The sequence below is a fragment of the Lissotriton vulgaris genome, chromosome 3_2 (assembly GCF_964263255.1).
Source record: "Lissotriton vulgaris chromosome 3_2, aLisVul1.2, whole genome shotgun sequence".
In the NCBI taxonomy this organism is placed as follows: Eukaryota; Metazoa; Chordata; class Amphibia; order Caudata; family Salamandridae; genus Lissotriton; species Lissotriton vulgaris.
In genome coordinates this window covers 286,767,029-286,785,771 of record NC_141690.1, presented here as the reverse complement: position 1 = coordinate 286,785,771, position 18,743 = coordinate 286,767,029, and the positions used below count along the sequence as shown (strand labels likewise).

At 53.0% G+C, this 18,743-nt stretch overlaps 1 protein-coding gene across 2 annotated transcripts in view; it reads left to right on the top strand.

The window, feature by feature from the left end:
- WDR54 (WD repeat domain 54) overlaps positions 1–18,743 on the top strand; it is a 135,698-nt gene that overhangs the window by 36,194 nt on the left and 80,761 nt on the right. Inside the window, exons 3-5 of one of the 2 annotated variants that reach the window (XM_086964381.1) lie at positions 3,841–3,903; positions 15,739–15,805; positions 16,912–16,968. In XM_086964381.1, coding sequence (XP_086820507.1) covers positions 3,841–3,903; positions 15,739–15,805; positions 16,912–16,968 — 187 coding nt within the window. The remainder of the gene's footprint in view (positions 1–3,840; positions 3,904–15,738; positions 15,806–16,911; positions 16,969–18,743) is intronic. The other variant, XM_086964382.1, reaches the window with a different exon arrangement.

The following is an 18,743-nucleotide window of genomic DNA, read 5'->3' as shown; positions in this document are numbered from 1 at the left end:
CAGCCTGGCTTGGAGATGGGTGGCTAGGTATTGTTTTACATTATTTGTGAAGCCTACATTTATCTGAAGGCTCGTCTGCGCCTCGGTTTATGGAGGAAGGACTGCATTGACAGGAGACCCCATGGGCTAAATATCCGTACTCGTAGAGAAAATGGCATGGAGGGGATTCCACCAGTGGGTTCTGCTTCACATTTGCCCTTCAGTCCTGAGATTGTAGCATTTCTCACTAATACCACTGGATGCTGATTCTTGACAAGGATCTCAGCACACCAGTTCAGGTTTGCGGCTCAAAGGCTGGCTCGTTCCAGCAGGAGATCAGGTTAAGACCTCCAGCTCCGGTTTGCTATGGAACTTTGTAGAATCTGGGAGAGTCGGTGCTCGTGTCTTGCTGCGACTGACGAAGCATGAGATACTGAGCAGCTTCTTTGGGTCGCATCCGTCTCCGGGTTATGGTCCCAGCTCTCTGTTTCGGGGTCCTCTTGCAGTACAGGTGAAGCAGTGTGCCAGGGAAAGAGTTCAGATGTTACAGGAGCAATGTCAGCCAGGGTAATGAACACAAACAGGGAGAGCCTCTGAAAGGCCTCTGTCTGTGAGAAATGATGGAGGTTTCATAATAAACATGAAAGATGTACAAGCTACCCATTACTATGCTAAGACCAAACCGGCAGCTGCCGTGTGCAGCTCCAGGGGCAAGGAGTGCCCCAAAGTCTGGTAAGATCATAGGGTGGGTACTCCAGAGGCTGGTAGGATCACAGGGTGGGTGCCCCCAGAGGCTGGTAGGAACACAGGGTGGGCGCACTGGAGGCAGGTAGGATCACGGGGTCGGTGCCCCAGAGGCTGGTAGGATCACGGGGTGAGTGCACTGGAGGCTGGTAGGATCACGGGGTGGGTGCACTGGAGGCTGGTACGATCACGGGGTGGGTGCACTGGAGGCGGGTAGGATCACAGGGTGGGTGCCCCAAAGGCTGGTAGGATCACGGGGTTGGGTGCCCCCAGAGGCTGGTAGGATCACTGGATGGGTGCCCCAAAGGCTGGTAGGATCACAGGGTGGGTGCCCGAGAGGCTGGTAGGATCACGGGGTGGGTGCCCAAAGGCTGGTAGGATCACGGGGTGGTTGCACTGGAGGCTGGTAGATCACAGGGTGGGTGCACTGGAGGCTGGTAGTATCACGGGATGGGTGCCCCAGAGGCTGGTAGGATCACGGGGTCGGTAACCCAGAGTCGTCACGGGGTAGGTGCTCCAGAGGCTGGTAGGATCACAGGGTGGGTGCCCCCAGAGGCTGGTAGGATCACAGGGTGGGTGCCCCAGAGGCTGGTAGGATCACAGGGTGGGTGCCCCAGAGGCTGGTAGGATCACGGGGTGGGTAACCCAGAGTCGTCACGGGGTAGGTGCTCCAGAGGCTGGTAGGATCACAGGGTGGGTGCACTGTAGGCGGGTAGGATCACGGGGTGGGTGCCCCAAAGGCTGGTAGGATCACAGGGTGGGTGCACTGTAGGCGGGTAGGATCACGGGGTGGGTGCCCCAAAGGCTGGTAGGATCACGGGGTGGGTGCCCCCAGAGGCTGGTAGGATCACGGGGTGGGTGCCCCAGAGGTTGGTAGGATCACAGGGTGGGTGCCCCCAGAGGCTGGTAGGATCACGGGCTGGGTGCCCCCAGAGGTTGGTAGGATCACGGGGTGGGTGCCCCCAGAGGCTGGTAGGATCTCAGGGTGGGTGCCCCCAGAGGTTTGTAGGATCACGAGGTGGGTGCCCCAAAGGCCGGTAGGATCACAGGGTGGGTGCCCCCAGAGGTTGGTAGGATCACGGGGTGGGTGCCCCCAGAGGCTGGTAGGATCACGAGCTGGGTGCCCCCAGAGGTTGGTAGGATCACGGGGTGGGTGCCCCCAGAGGCTGGTAGGATCTCGGGGTGGGTGCCCCCAGAGGTTGGTAGGATCACGAGGTGGGTGCCCCAAAGGCTGGTAGGATCACAGGGTGGGTGCCCCCAGAGGCTGGTAGGATCACGGGGTGGGTGCCCCCAGAGGCTGGTAGGATAACCGGGTGGGTGCCCCCAGAGGCTGGTAGGATCACGGGGTGAGTGCACTGGAGGCTGGTAGGATCACCGGGTGGGTGCACTGGAGGCTGGTACGATCACGGGGTGAGTGCCCCAAAGGCTGGTAGGATCACAGGGTGGGTGCACTGTAGGCGGGTAGGATCACAGGGTGGGTGCCCCAAAGGCTGGTAGGATCACAGGGTGGGTGCACTGTAGGCGGGTAGGATCACGGGGTGGGTGCCCCAAAGGCTGGGGTGGGTGCCCCAAAGGCTGGTAGGATCACAGGGTGGGTGCCTCCAGAGGCTGGTAGGATCACGGGGTGGGTGCCCCCAGACGTTGGTAGGATCACGGGGTGGGTGCCCCCAGAGGCTGGTAGGATCACGGGCTGGGTGCCCCCAGAGGTTGGTAGGATCACGGGGTGGGTGCCCCCAGAGGCTGGTAGGATCTCGGGGTGGGTGCCCCCAGAGGTTGGTAGGATCACGAGGTGGGTGCCCCAAAGGCTTTTAGGATCACAGGGTGGGTGCCCCCAGAGGTTGGTAGGATCACGGGGTGGGTGCCCCCAGAGGCTGGTAGGATCACGGGCTGGGTGCCCCCAGAGGTTGGTAGGATCACGGGGTGGGTGCCCCCAGAGGCTGGTAGGATCTCGGGGTGGGTGCCCCCAGAGGTTGGTAGGATCACGAGGTGGGTGCCATAAAGGCTGGTAGGATCACAGGGTGGGTGCCCCCAGAGGCTGGTAGGATCACGGGGTGGGTGCCCCCAGAGGCTGGTAGGATCACGGGGTGGGTGCCCCCAGAGGCTGGTAGGATCACGGGGTGGGTGCCCCCAGAGGCTGGTAGGATCACCGGGTGGGTGCCCCCAGAGGCTGGTAGGATCACCGGGTGGGTGCCCCCAGAGGCTGGTAGGATCACGGGGTGAGTGCACTGGAGGCTGGTAGGATCACGGGGTGGGTGCACTGGAGGCTGGTATGATCACGGGGTGAGTGCACTGGAGGCGGGTAGAATCACGGGGTAGGTGCCCCAGAGGCTGGTAGGATCACGGGGTGGGTGCACTGGAGTCTCCTGGAGGATACAGACGCTTGGAGAAGAGGTCTGTGGCTGCTGGTGGTTTCGCCTCTCCATTGTCATTGGCCAGGCAGACTCAGGCCTTCAGGTACCCCTCTGTCCCACAGGCAGGGACTCCCTGCTTTCCATTGAAATAAGAAGTGGTCGAGTGGCGGATCTGCTCACCTGGAGGGGTTCAAGCCCCCTCCTCAGGACTTGAGTAAAAGTAATGTGCACCAGCATCTGATTGCTTCACATCCATGTGCTTTAAATGGGATGGAATGTACAAAACCCACTGTGCTGTCTAGTCCAGTGCCAGCTGCGTGTTCCCACCTCCTCCCTGTCATATCCTCAGCCAGGCCCTGCATTTCATTCTCTCCTGCATAGGCATGTCCTCCTCAAAGCACTCTGCTGTCGGTAGTAGGTACGTCCATGGTATATGAATCGGTCCCTTGTGAGCTTGCGCCATCAGACCAAGAACTCACTAATCAGAAAGAGAGAAGGGAGGCTGGAGATGGGGTTGGGCAGATCCTTTCCATGCCATCAAGACTCTGCAGCCAAATGTCAGTTCTCTTTCTGCTGCTGGTGAATTATTGGATCATTCTTAATATTATTTCTCCTGATGGGACTGTAAAAGGGTTAATTTATTATTCCTCGATTAAATGCCGTGGCGGAGTGAAATCTCCATGCCTTACACCCGTACTGTGTTTATCTCTTGATGCAGAGTGGGTGTCTCCCCTTCAGTCTGCTGACCCTCTCCCTTCTCTTACAGGCGTCCTGGTGCGTCCTGCCCTATCGCGTCCTGCTGGTGCTCACCTCCCAGAAGGGAATCCAGGTAGGGCCTGCTGCCTGTCTGCCCTCTGCAGTGGAAGAAAGACTTGATGGGATGAAAAGGGAGGAACGACAAACCCTGCTCTATCAGCTGCCTTTCTCATGTTTGATCTTGGGCATAACAGACCAAATGACGAGTGCTAGTTGGAGTAAAAGCTGGATGGGGTGCGTGGGGGTGGGGGGGTTGTACTGTTTCTCGGCTGTGTCGACCATTATCTGTTTCCCAGTCTATAGTTCAACAGTGAATTTGTTCAATGCATTCAGTATTTACTGTTTCACTAAGTTTATATTCGTTACCGAGCATCTCTCCCCACCTCGTTTCACGTCTGGGTATCCATACGTTACTCCGCATCTCTCTCCGCCTTGTTTCATGTCTATGTATCCATACGTTACTCCACATCTCTCCCCACCTCGTTTCACCTCTGAGTATCCATACGTTACTGTGCATCTCTCTCCACCTCGTTTCACGTCTGTGTATCCATACGTTACTGTGCATCTCTCTCCGCCTCGTTTCATGTCTGTGTATCCATACGTTTCTGTGCATCTCTCTCCACCTCGCTTCACACCTGGGTATCCATACGTTACTCCGCATCTCTCCCCACCTCGCTTCACGTCTGGGTATCCATACATTACTCCGCATCTCTCCCCACCTTGTTTCACCTCTGAGGATCCATACGTTAATGTGCATCTCTCCCCACCTTGTTTCACCTCTGAGGATCCATACGTTACTGTGCATCTCTCCCACCTCCCTTCACGTCTGGGTATCCATACGTTACTCCGCATCTCTCTCCGCCTTGTTTCATGTCTATGTATCCTTACGTTACTCCGCATCTCTCCCCACCTCGTTACACCTCTGAGTATCCATATGTTACTGTGCATCTCTCCCACCTCGCTTCACGTCTGGGTATCCATACGTTACTCCGCATCTCTCTCCGCCTTGTTTCATGTCTATGTATCCATACGTTACTCCGCATCTCTCCCCACCTCGTTTCACGTCTGGGTATCCATACGTTACTCCGCATCTCTCTCCGCCTTGTTTCATGTCTATGTATCCATACGTTACTCCACATCTCTCCCCACCTCGTTTCACCTCTGAGTATCCATACGTTACTGTGCATCTCTCTCCACCTCGTTTCACGTCTGTGTATCCATACGTTACTGTGCATCTCTCTCCGCCTCGTTTCATGTCTGTGTATCCATACGTTTCTGTGCATCTCTCTCCACCTCGCTTCACACCTGGGTATCCATACGTTACTCCGCATCTCTCCCCACCTCGCTTCACGTCTGGGTATCCATACATTACTCCGCATCTCTCCCCACCTTGTTTCACCTCTGAGGATCCATACGTTAATGTGCATCTCTCCCCACCTTGTTTCACCTCTGAGGATCCATACGTTACTGTGCATCTCTCCCACCTCCCTTCACGTCTGGGTATCCATACGTTACTCCGCATCTCTCTCCGCCTTGTTTCATGTCTATGTATCCTTACGTTACTCCGCATCTCTCCCCACCTCGTTACACCTCTGAGTATCCATACGTTACTGTGCATCTCTCTCCACCTCGCTTCACGTCTGTGTATCCATACGTTACTGTACATCTCTCCCCACCTCGTTTCACGTCTGTGTATCCATACGTTACTCCGCATCTCTCCCCACCTCGTTTCACGTCTGTGTATCCATACGTTACTGTGCATCTCTCTCCACCTCGTTTCACGTCTGTGTATCCATATGTTACTGTGCATCTCTCTCCACCTCGCTTCACGCCTGGGTATCCATACGTTACTCCGCATCTCTCCCCACCTCGCTTCACGTCTGGGTATCCATACATTACTCCGCATCTCTCCCCACCTCGTTTCACGTCTGTGTATCCATACGTTACTCCGCATCTCTCCCCACCTCGTTTCACATCTGTGTATCCATACGTTACTGTGCATCTCTCTCCGCCTCGTTTCATGTCTGTGTATCCATACGTTTCTGTGCATCTCTCTCCACCTCGCTTCACGCCTGGGTATCCATACGTTACTCCGCATCTCTCCCCACCTCGCTTCACGTCTGGGTATCCATACATTACTCCGCATCTCTCCCCACCTTGTTTCACCTCTGAGGATCCATACGTTAATGTGCATCTCTCCCCACCTTGTTTCACCTCTGAGGATCCATACGTTACTGTGCATCTCTCCCACCTCGCTTCACGTCTGGGTATCCATACGTTACTCCGCATCTCTCTCCGCCTTGTTTCATGTCTATGTATCCATACGTTACTCCGCATCTCTCCCCACCTCGTTTCACCTCTGAGTATCCATACGTTACTGTGCATCTCTCCCACCTCGCTTCACGTCTGGGTATCCATACATTACTCCGCATCTCTCCCCACCTCGTTTCACCTCTGAGTATCCATACGTTACTGTGCATCTCTCTCCACCTCGCTTCACATCTGTGTATCCATACGTTACTGTACATCTCCCCCCACCTCGTTTCACGTCTGTGTATCCATACGTTACTCCGCATCTCTCCCCACCTCGTTTCACGTCTGTGTATCCATACGTTACTGTGCATCTCTCTCCACCTCGTTTCACGTCTGTGTATCCATATGTTACTGTGCATCTCTCTCCACCTCGCTTCACGCCTGGGTATCCATACGTTACTCCGCATCTCTCCCCACCTCGTTTCACGTCTGGGTATCCATACATTACTCCGCATCTCTCCCCACCTCGTTTCACGTCTGGGTATCCATACATTACTCCGCATCTCTCCCCACCTTGTTTCACCTCTGAGGATCCATACGTTACTGTGCATCTCTCCCCACCTTGCTTCACGCCTGGGTATCCATACGTTACTGTGCATCCCTCTTCGCCTCGTTTTACGTCTGTGTATCCATACGTTACTGTGCATCTCTCTCCACCTCGCTTAACGTCTGGGTATCCAAATGTTACTGTGCATCTCTCTCCACCTCGCTTCACGTCTGGGTATCCATACGTTACTGTGCATCTCTCTCCGCCTTGTTTCATGTCTGGGTATCCATACGTTACTGTGCATCTCTCTCCACCTCGCTTAACGTCTGGGTATCCAAATGTTACTGTGCATCTCTCTCCACCTCGCTTCACGTCTGGGTATCCATACGATACTGTGCATCTCTCTCCGCCTTGTTTCATGTCTGGGTATCCATACGTTACTGTGCATCTCTCTCCACCTCGTTTCATGTCTCTGTATCCATACGTTACTGTACATCTCTCCCCACCTCGCTTCACGTCTGTGTATCCATACGTTACTGTGCATCTCTCTCCACCTCGTTTCATGTCTGTGTATCCATACGTTACTGTACATCTCTCCCCACCTCGCTTCACGTCTGTGTATCCATACGTTACTCCGCATCTCTCTCCACCTCGTTTCATGTCTGTGTATCCATACATTACTGTGCATATCTCCCCACCTCGTTTCATGTCTGTGTATCCATACATTACTGTGCATCTCTCCCCACCTCGCTTCATGTCTGTGTATCCATACGTTACTGTGCATCTCTCTCCACCTCGCTTCACGTCTGTGTATCCATACGTTACTGCGCATCTCTCCCCACTTCGCTTCACGTCTGTGTATCCATTTGTTACTGTGTATCTCTCCCCACCTTGCTTCATGTCTGTGTATCCATATGTTACTGTGGATGTCTCCCCCCCCCCATCCCCCCGTTTCATGTCTGCGTATCCATATGTTACTTTGAATCTTTCCCCACCTCGCTTCATGTCTGTGTATCCATACGTTACTGTGCATCTCCCCCACCTAGCTTCACGTCTGTGTACCCATACTTTCCTGTGCATCTCTCTCCACCTCGCTTCACGTCTGTGTATCCATACGTTACTGTGCATCTCTCCCTACCTCGCTTCACGTCTGGATAGCCATACGTTACTGTGCACCTCTCTCCACCTCGCTTCATGTCTGTGTATCCATACGTTACTGTGCATCTCTCCCCACCTCTTTCATGTCTATGTATCCATACGTTACTGTGCATCTCTCCCCACCTCTTTCATGTCTATGTATCCATACGTTACTGTGCATTTCTCCCCACCTCGTTTCACGTCTGTGTATCCATACGTTACTGTACATCTCTCCCCACCTCTTTCATGTCTATGTATCCATACTTTACTGTGCATCTCTCTCCACCTCGTTTCACGTCTGTGTATCCATACTTTACTGTGCATCTCTCACCACCTCGTTTCACATCTGTGTATCCATACGCTACTGTGCATCTCTCCCCACTTCGCTTCACGTCTGTGTATCCATATGTTACTGAGCATCTTTCTCCACCTCGCTTCACGTCTGTGTATCCATACGTTACTGTGCATCTCTCCCCACCTCTTTCATGTCTATGTATCCATACGTTACTGTGCATCTCTCCCCACCTCTTTCATGTCAAGTCAAGTCAAGTCAAGTCATAAAATTTGTATAGCGCACTACATACCCAGAGGGTTTCAAGGCGCTTAGGAAGGGGAGGAGGATTATTTGTCAAATATCCACGTTTTAAGCTGCTTTCTGAACGCTAGGTGGTTCTGGGTGAGGCGAAGGTAAGTGGGGAGTGAGTTCCATGTTTTAGCAGCCAGATATGAAAAGGACCTGCCTCCCATGGTGGTCTTGTTGATGCGAGGTACAGTGGCGAAGGCTTGGCTGGAAGAACGTAGTTGGCGGGGGGGGGGGTGTAGAAGGACAGTCGTGAGTTGAGGCAGTCTGGTCCGATGTCGTAGAGTGATTTGTGTGCGTGGGTAAGCAGTCGGAAAGTGATCCTCTTATTGATGGGTAGCCAGTGGAGGTCTTTAAGGTGACCAGAGATGTGTTCGTTGCGTGGGATGTCTAATATGAGCCTGGCTGAGGCGTTTTGGATTCGTTGGAGTTTCTTCTGGAGTTTCGCGGTGGTACCTGCGTAGAGGGTGTTTCCGTAGTCCAGTCGGCTCGTGACCAGAGCGTGGGTGACTGTTTTCCTTGTTTCGGAGGGGATCCAGCGAAATGTTTTTCTGAGCATGCGAAGAATGTTGAAGCAGGAAGAGGATACGGCGCTGACTTGTCTGTTCATTGAGAGTGAAGAATCCAGGATGACGCCAAGGTTCCGTGCGTGGTCTGTCGGGATGGGTGCTTTTCCGAGGGCTTCCGGCCACCAGGAGTCGTCCCAAGCAGAGGGGGATGTACCTAAGATGAGGACTTCTGTTTTGTCTGAGTTCAGTTTCAGACGGCTTTGTTTCATCCATTCGGCGACTTCTTTCATTCCTTCGTGTAGGTTAGTTTTGGCGGTGCTGGGGTCCTTGGTGAGAGAAAGGATCAGTTGAGTGTCATCCGCGTAAGAGATGATGTTGAGGTTGTGTTGGCGGGCGATGGCCGCGAGGGGGCTCATGTATACGTTGAAGAGGGTGGGACTGAGTGAGGATCCTTGAGGTACGCCGCAGATGACTTCAGAGGCCTCGGACTTGAATGGAGGAAGGCGGACTCTCTGGGTTCTTCCGGTGAGGAACGAGGTGATCCATTCAAGTGCTTTTCCTTGGATTCCGATGTTATTGAGGCATTGTAGAAGGGTGCTGTGGCAGACTGTGTCGAATGCTGCAGAGAGGTCGAGGAGGATGAGGGCGACTGTGTCTCCATTGTCCAGTAGAGTTTGAATGTCGTCTGTTGCTGCGATGAGGGCGGTCTCAGTGCTGTGTTTTGCTCGGAAGCCAGATTGTGAGGGGTCGAGGGATTTGTTGGCTTCGAGGAAGGCGGCGAGCTGGTTGTTGACGGCTTTCTCAATGACTTTGGCCGGGAATGGAAGAAGCGAGATGGGGCGGTAATTTTTGAGTTCGGTGGGGTCCGCTGTTGGTTTTTTCAGAAGGGCGGTGAGTTCAGCGTGTTTCCAGACTTCTGGGAAGGTAGCGGAGTTGAAGGAGCAGTTGATGACGTCTCGGAGGTGCGGTGCTATGACGGAGTCTGCTTTGTTGAAGATGTGGTGAGGGCAAGGGTCTGTGGGGGATCCAGAGTGGATGGAATTCATCAGGCGGATGGTTTCCTCAGTGGAGATTGGGTTCCAGGCGTTAAGGCTATGTATCCATACGTTACTGTGCATCTCTCTCCGCCTCGTTTCACGTCTGTGTATACATATGTTACTGTACATCTCTCCCCACCTCGTTACATGTCTGTGTATCCATACGTTACTGTGGATGTCTTCCCCCCTCCCCTCGCTTCATGTCTGTGTATCCATACGTTATTGTGCATCTCTCCCCACCTAGTTTCACGTCTGTGTATCCCCAGTTACTGTGCATCTCTCCGCACCTCGCTTCACGTCTGTGTATCCATACGTTACTGTGCATCTCTCCCCACCTAGTTTCACGTCTGTGTATCTCCAGTTACTGTGCATCTCTCCCCACCTCGCTTCACGTCTGTGTATCCATACGTTACTGTGCATCTCTCCCCACCTAGTTTCACGTCTGTGTATCCCCAGTTACTGTGTATCTACTCTGCTTGTGTCCAGGGGTTCACTGGGTAACGTTTTCCTCCACTCCATCCTTGGGATTGTGTTGCTCATTTCCTTCATGTAGCTCCTTTCTCTTTCTCCTTTGAAATGCACCCAGCAGATGCTGAACTTTAACCCCTGAGGCAACAGCTCCCTATCAGTGTCCCTCGGTCCATGCATTCACCCTGTAGAGATACTCTGACCAGCGTTCGATCTTTCTCTATACATAACCCAGAGACACAAAGGCAATCACACACATTTAAGAACATCACTCATAATGTCAAATGCAGAGCTTGTTCTGTTAGAAAACATATTTATCCGTAGGACACCCGCACAAAATAAATAGCTTCTTATTGCCATCAGCGCCCCAAACTGCCCTTAATGTATATAACCAGCAACAGCGGCTTCAATCACACTTTGGCTCGGTTCTAGTTTGCGGTTGGGACCTAAGCCTTAAGACCATTATTATCCATCTGTGCAACACTTACATTCTTTGGCCCCCATCAACCTGATTGAGTACCAGCAGAGAGGGGCCCGGAGTCCTGATACTCTCCTGATGGAGTGCCGGCAGAGAGGGGCCCCGGAGTCCTCATACTCTCCTGATGGAGTGCTGGCAGAGAGGGGCCCGGAGTCCTGATACTCTCCTGATGGAGTGCCGGCATGGAGGGGCCCCGAGTCCTGATACTCTCCTGATGGAGTGCCGTCCGAGAGGGGCCCGGAGTCCTGATACTCTCCTGATGGAGTGCCGGAAGAGAGGGGCCCCGGAGTCCTGATACTCTCCTGATGGAGTGCCGGCAGAGAGGGGCCCCGGAGTCCTGATACTCTAATGATGGAGTGCCGGCAGAGAGGGGCCCGGAGTCCTGATACTCTCCTGATGGAGTGCCGGCATGGAGGGACCCTGAGTCCTGATACTCTCCTGATGGAGTACCGGCAGGGAGGCGCCCGGAGTCCTGATACTCTCCTGATGGAGTGCCGGCAGAGAGGGGCCCGGAGTCCTGATACTCTCCTGATGGAGTGCTGGCAGAGAGGGGCCCCGGAGTCCTGATACTCTCCTGATGGAGTGCCGGCAGAGAGGGGCCCCGGAGTCCTGATACTCTTCTGATGGAGTGCCGGGAGAGAGGGTCCCCGGAGTCCTGATACTCTCCTGATGGAGTGCCGGCAGAGAGGGACCGGAGTCCTGATACTCTCCTGATGGAGTATGTTATGTTATGTTATGTTAACTATTTTTTATATAGCGCGCGGATGCCGCAGCCAAGAGGCGTCCCGGCGCTTAGGAGATCTGAATAACACAACACGATTAAGAAAGCTGGACAAGAAACAAACTAGACTGTGGAAAAAAGGAAAGTCTTCAAGGTCTTCCTAAAAAGAAGCAGATCTGAAATTGAGCGGAGTGGAGCTGGAAGAGAATTCCAAAGAGCAGCCGCCAGCACTGAAAACGAGCGACCACCCACTCTAGCCCTTTTAAACCGAGGCACTATGGCAAGGTTAAGACTAGCAGAGCGAAGAGCTCTGGTAGGAGCATAGTGCAGAATAGTCTGTGCAAGGATCGGGGGAGAGGCTAGGTTGAGGATCTTAAAAGTTAAGCAGAGGGCTTTAAACTTAACTCTTTGCTCAATCGGAAGCCAATGAAGATTGTGGATGGTTTGGCGAGCTGAGACAAATTTCGGGAGGCCGACAAGCATCCTGGCCGCCGCGTTCTGAACCCTCTGGAGACGGGACAGTTCGGCCTGGTTTAAGCCCAAAAACAGAGAGTTGGCATAGTCCAGTCTGGTAAGAACCAGAGCCTGGACCATGATCTGTCTTGTCTCAGCATCGAAAAATTTAAAAATGGGTCTCAGACCATGCAAAGTACCAAAACATACGCCGGCCACGCGTTTGGTATGGGAAATAAATGAAAGCTTGTCGTCAAACCACACCCCAAGGTTTCTGACTTCACTCACAGGGGTAGGCACAGGGCCAAGATCAGTAGGCCACCATTGATCTCCCCATAGACCACTTTCCTTACCGAAAATAATGACCTCGGTCTTAGAGGCATTTAGTTGTAATCGGTTGTCCGCCATCCAGCCAGCAACAGCTTTTAACGCTGACTGGAAGGTGGGGGCGTCCATGCTGGAGTCTCCATTCAGTGCCACCGCCAGCTGCGTGTCATCGGCGTATGACACTAAGGAAAGACCAAAACTATGGGCAACCTCCGCCAAAGGCTGAACATACAAATTAAATAAAGTGGGACTAAGAGCCGAACCTTGGGGAACACCCTGAAGAATAGGACGTGACGCAGAAACAAAAGGGGGGGTGGACACTTTAAAACCTCGATCCTTAAGAAAAGAGCGAAACCACTCAAGTGCCGTCTCTCCGACTCCAGCCTCCATCAGACGATGTAATAAAATCTGATGGGACACCGTGTCGAAAGCGGCACTGAGATCTAAAAGGATCAGTGCCGCCGTCTGACCCTGATCCAACATCTTCCTTATGTGTTCCACCACAGCCAAGAGAGCTGTTTCGGTGCTATGACCTGCACGGAATCCATTCTGGGAAATATCCAGTAGATTCGTTTCTTGCAGGTGAGCAGATAAAATGCGGTTAGCATGAGCTTCCGCTAGCTTGGCTGGCCAAGGAAGAAGGGAAATGGGCCGGTAGTGTTCTGGTTTGGTCGGATCGAGGGTAGGTTTCTTAAGGATCGGAATGACCATAGCCTGTTTCCAGGCCTTGGGAACACTGCCGGAGCTGAAAGATATGTTGATAAGATCATGAAGGGCAGGATAGCAACATTCAGCAAGTTCCCGGAATTGAGCAGGTCGCAAAGGATCATCCGGAGAGCCGGATTTAACTTTTGTTGTCAGGGCTAAAAACTCATCCCTGGTCGGACTAGGGATGGTTAGCAATGATTTTGGGGCCGTAGAAGTAGGCATTTCCTCCCTGATGGGAAGCTGAGAAAATGTACCGGCAGGGAGGGGCCCGGAGTCCTGATACTCTCCTGATGGAGTGCCGGCAGGGAGGGGCCCGGAGTCCTGATACTCTCCTGATGGAGTGCTGGCAGAGAGGGGCCCGGAGTCCTGATACTCTCCTGATGGAATGCTGGCAGAGAGGGGCCCCAGAGTCCTGGTACTCTCCTGATGGAGTGCCAGCAGAGAGGGGCCCGGAGTCCTGATACTCTCCTGATGGAGTGCCGGCAGAGAGGGGCCCGGAGTCCTGATACTCTAATGATGGAGTACCGGCAGAGAGGGGCCCCAGAGTCCTTATACTCTCCTGATTGAGTACCGGCAGAGAGGGGTCCTGGAGTCCTGATACTCTCCTGATGGAGTTCCGGCATGGAGGGGCCCGGAGTCCTGATACTCTCCTGATGGAGTGCCGGCACAGAGGGGCCCCCGGAGTCCTGATACTCTCCTGATTGAGTACCGGCAGAGAGGGGTCCCGGAGTCCTGATACTCTCCTGATGGAGTGCCGGCAGAGAGGGGCCCCGGAGTCTTGATACTCTCCTGATGGAGTGCCGGCAGAGAGGGGCCAGAGTCCTGATACTCTCCTGATGGAGTGCCGGCAGAGAGGGGCCCGGAGTCCTGATACTCTCCTGATGGAGTGCCGGCAGAGAGGGGCCGGAGTCCTGATACTCTCCTGATGGAGTGCCGGCAGAGAGGGGCCCCGGAGTCCTGATGATATTCTCCTGATGGAGTGCCGGCAGGGAGGGGCCCTGGAGTCCTGATACTCTCATGATGGAGTGCCGGCAGAGAGGGGCCCCGGAGTCCTGATACTCTCCTGATGGAGTGCCGGCAGAGAGGGGCCCGGAGTCCTGATACTCTCCTGATGGAGTGCCGGCAGAGAGGGGCCCCGGAGTCCTGATGATATTCTCCTAATGGAGTGCCGGCAGGGAGGGGCCCCGGTGTCCTGATACTCTCATGATGGAGTGCCGGCAGAGAGGGGCCCCGGAGTCCTGATGATAATCTCCTGATGGAGTGCCGGCAGAGAGGGGCCCAAAGTCCTGATACTCTCATGATGGAGTGCCGGCAGAGAGGGGCCCCGGAGTCCTGATACTCTCCTGATGGAGTGCCGGCAGAGAGGGGCCCGAAGTCCTGATACACTCCTGATGGAGTGCCGGCAGAGAGGGGTCCGGAGTCCTGATACTCTCATGATGGAGTGCCGGCAGAGAGGGGCCCTGGAGTCCTGATACTCTCCTGATGGAGTGCCGGCAGAGAGGGGCCCCGGAGTCCTGATACTCTCCTGATGGAGTGCCGGCAGAGAGGGGCCCGAAGTCCTGATACACTCCTGATGGAGTGCCGGCAGAGAGGGGTCCGGAGTCCTGATACTCTCATGATGGAGTGCCGGCAGAGAGGGGCCCTGGAGTCCTGATACTCTCCTGATGGAGTGCCGGCAGAGAGGGGCCCCGGAGTCCTGATGATATTCTCCTGATGGAGTGCCGGCAGAGAGGGGCCCGGAGTCCTGATACTCTCCTGATGGAGTGCCGGCAGAGAGGGGCCCCGGAGTCCTGATGATATTCTCCTGATGGAGTGCCGGCAGAGAGGGGCCCGGAGTCCTGATACTCTCCTGATGGAGTGCCGGCAGAGAGGGGCCCCGGAGTCCTGATGATATTCTCCTGATGGAGTGTCGGCAGAGAAGTGCCCCGGGGTCCTGATACTCTCCTGATGGAGTGCCAGCAGAGAGGGGCCCGGAGTCCTGATACTCTCCTTATGGAGTACCGGCAGAGAGGGCCCCGGAGTCCTGATACTCTCCTGATGGAGTACCGGCAGAGAGGGGCCCCGGAGTCCTGATACTTTCCTGATTGATTGCCGGCAGAGAGGGGCCCCGGAGTCCTGATACTCTCCTGATGGAGTACCGGCAGGGAGGGGCCCCAGAGTGGGCAAAGACTGGCAATCCGTGTTTTGTTTTTCTGCTGTCCGGCCCGCCAACACTAGGCACCAGTGAGAGTGTTGTTGGGGGCTCATTTCCTGGTTGGACCGGGTCCAACGTGGGGAGAGGCTCTGGAGTGATGCTCTAAGGCTTGTGTCCCTATCCGCCTCTGATACTCTTAACTTGACACTGTGAAAGATCCGACTGGGCTCTTAGTGCTGATCTTAGTGTGTTTTACTATTTAAAGTTTTTTCACGGTGGGCAAGTGTGGTACTTGGACTAGACATTATGTCAGTATTCTTGGCTTTTGCTTGATACATTTCTTGAGGCTGTGGGCGGAGTACTGCCTGGCACTGTGTTTAGATGGTAGGGAGGTAGGTCTGTTACAGAATAAAATAATGTCGTTCGTACGTACGACTTGTACGAGTGGTGCAGAATGCGATTGCTTGCTCTTTCTTTTCAGCTGTTCCCTCCTGAAGACCCCTCTGCTTTTTGTACAGTTCTTACTTGAAAAGCACTTGTTTTTCAACTTCCATAGATGTACGAGTCCGATGGATCGATCATGGTCTACTGGCATGCGCTGGATGCTCTGGAGACACCGCCAGGTAGGTGTGAATTAGCTACCGTCTTACTGAAAGGAGTAATATACAAACTAAAGTGTTGGATGGTGGATTTATGAGTGAAGTATGGAGCACGTCTGTGTAGTGTCCTGTGTATCCCACTGTCGTAGAACGTTGGTGTGTTTGTGCTCCTTGGAAGCCTTAGACCAGTTAGAGAGAGGATGAAACCCTGACCAGGCATTTACAGGTGACCGTGTACCCAAGGGTCTAAGGAGTACAAAGAGAATGCACCATCCTCTACCAGAGCGGCTCCTGACTCTTTTGTGGAAGACCATCCCACAAACCTTAAGACCCTTCTATTGTACACCGATATACCAATTGCCATCAACACCTTGCGTCATAGAGTTTGGAAAATCCTCTAGGAAATGTCCAAAATGGAGCCCTGCACAATCTGCCCCCTGTTTTCAGTTCAGCAGCAACGCTGAAAACCTGAAGGCTTTATGGGGACAGCTGTCTTTCAACACAAGCTGGTCTTTCTACTGCTACTTGTTTTGAGCCCTCAGCAGAGGCACACTGCCTCTAGAGTAAAGGAAGAGATCCCCTGAAAGAAAGCAGTGTTGGCTGGAGTTCATTTGACTGTCTTATCCTGGCTCAAGTGGAGGTTAGTACAACTAAAATACGTCTTGGACGGAGCAGATCTTACCAGATTTCGTGGCCACAGAAAGTGTGCATTGAAAACAGACATTTCTAGTTACCTGAATAGAGTGTGAGAATGTGAAGCTTCAGTGAACAGTTCACACTCTGCCCTGAACTTAACACTTCTGTTGGATAGTTTTGTTGTGGTCGTGGGAGGGTGGATGGTATCTTGGCTTGTTTTTCGGTTGGTGCCTGTTGGGGTGCGTGCTGCGCTGAGGTGCTGATCTGTTCTGTAGATGACAGACGGTGTATGCTGGGGGGTGGATTTTGTTGGGTGTTGTACATCCCTTCTTCAGTTGACAGAGGTTGTCTTGGTTGCTTAGTGTGATGTGATATTTATCTTGCCTAAGTTGCTGAGCCCATGACTGCTTAGGTGGTTGTGGAAGGTCCATGAAGGTCCAGTGTTGCGCTGTGCCCATCAGTATTGCTTCAGCCTCCCGCCTCTTGTTTTTCAGCCCAGGCAGTATTCGCACGAGGGATTGCTGCCGCCATGGGACGATACATCTGTGTTGGTGAGTACTTGTCATTTGGTTTGTTGTCATGTGTCAGGAAGTGAGTAGCACGTGTTAGTTCTCCATGGAGCTTAGTCATGAAATTGGAAGAGGCGCTGAGGTCTTTGCCACAATCGGCAGTGAGAGATCTTCATTGCAAACGCTTCCCATTGGGTTAACGTAGATCCAGGGTGCGAAGAGTTTGGGGTGCACCTGACGGTCAGTCTGTCCCATGATCAACTGGTGCATTTCCCTGGTGAGAGAAGGCCTCGTGAAGGGGCTCCTCTCTTTGCGGACTGTTTATTGGTAACAGGTGGCCGCTGTGTCCTGCTTATCACATTCACAAATCATGCCAAAGACGTCACACTTGCCTTTGAGTAGAAACTATGCATCTAGTTCGAGCAGTCACATTGTGGTAAATATTTTACCGTATACTCTTTTTGCCATATAACTTACATAAGAATAGCTCAATCAAATGAGAGGCAGAGTCCGGGGTGTCTGAGTCTTAAGGGCTTTAATCATAAATGACTAAATGACTCGAGTCAATGGAGATCTCGTCCATCAATACAAGGGTTCGGGTATGCAATGATGGCAGGAAAAGATGTCAACGATTTATTCTCAGTACATGACATATATAGTAAAATGACACAATAGTATTGAATACAGTAGGCGTGACAAGTGAAATGTATATGATAAGAACACATGTGCGTAGCAAAAAGGCGTGAACATGGGTGTGCACAGAGGCGTGAACTAGAAACGTCACAGAAAAGTGTCATAAGTGGGTGGATGCTTAGGGAATTCTTGCAGAGTCAGCTGAAACCTAAGGCCTGGATGCGCGCGCAGCTAATATGACGTGTGATTGACGTGCAACGGGAGGAAGCTAAGAGTCTGACTTTTAACACTAGTAGAAGAGACAGTAGTCTGGCATGTCAGATCGACCTGTCACTAAGCATATCTGATATCTAGTATTTGGAGGATGTTTAATCTAGAGGAAAAGGTCTCTTGGGCAGAGGCTACTCTATACTGAATGTTAGTGCGTGTATAGGTGTCTGCGTGTCTACGTGCGGATGCTCGGAGCCAGGGGCCTACCATGGTAACGGGAACTGTAAATTACTTGCACGAAGACAGGGAGACTTGCTCTTTGCTCCGCAGCCGGGGATATGTTTTCGTATTTCACTAGACAGGAATGTGTTTTCGAGGAGCTGAGCTGGCTACACTGATAACTTGAAGGCAAAATACTGTTTTTGGGAGGCAGACCAGGCCGAGCCGGGCACCGCTCGGTTGGCAGGAAGTAAGGCAGAGGTCAGGGATGCGTCTCCATGCTGCAGCTTTCAGAGGCAGAGGCAGAAGTGGCTTGAAGACAGAAATCAGGGCCTAGCTCGGCAGAGCCAGGAAAACGTGAAAGTGCACCACATAAAGACGGTGGCACGGTATACTTAGGAACTGAATTATCGATCCATTCATGGTGGATCTGATAGAGGACATATTAACGTTGGACGCAAATGTATTTGCGTCTTCAGATTCGGTTGTGGAGGGAAATTACATGTACTTGAAGTGTGTACATGGAGCCGTTGGGGTCTACGTTAGGGGACACAATTGACCATAAAAATTTCAATTACCTCATTCCCTCCTTGTCCCCTACGGACCCTTCATGATATGTCGATTTTCATGAGACCATCAATCTGTTCATATAACATCATTTGCTCTTCTTTCTTTTTTCTGGAATGGGAACGTGCACTTGAATGGGGAACACAAGCTGTGGCGCACAAGCCGCAAATCGCTGGCCCACATTGTAA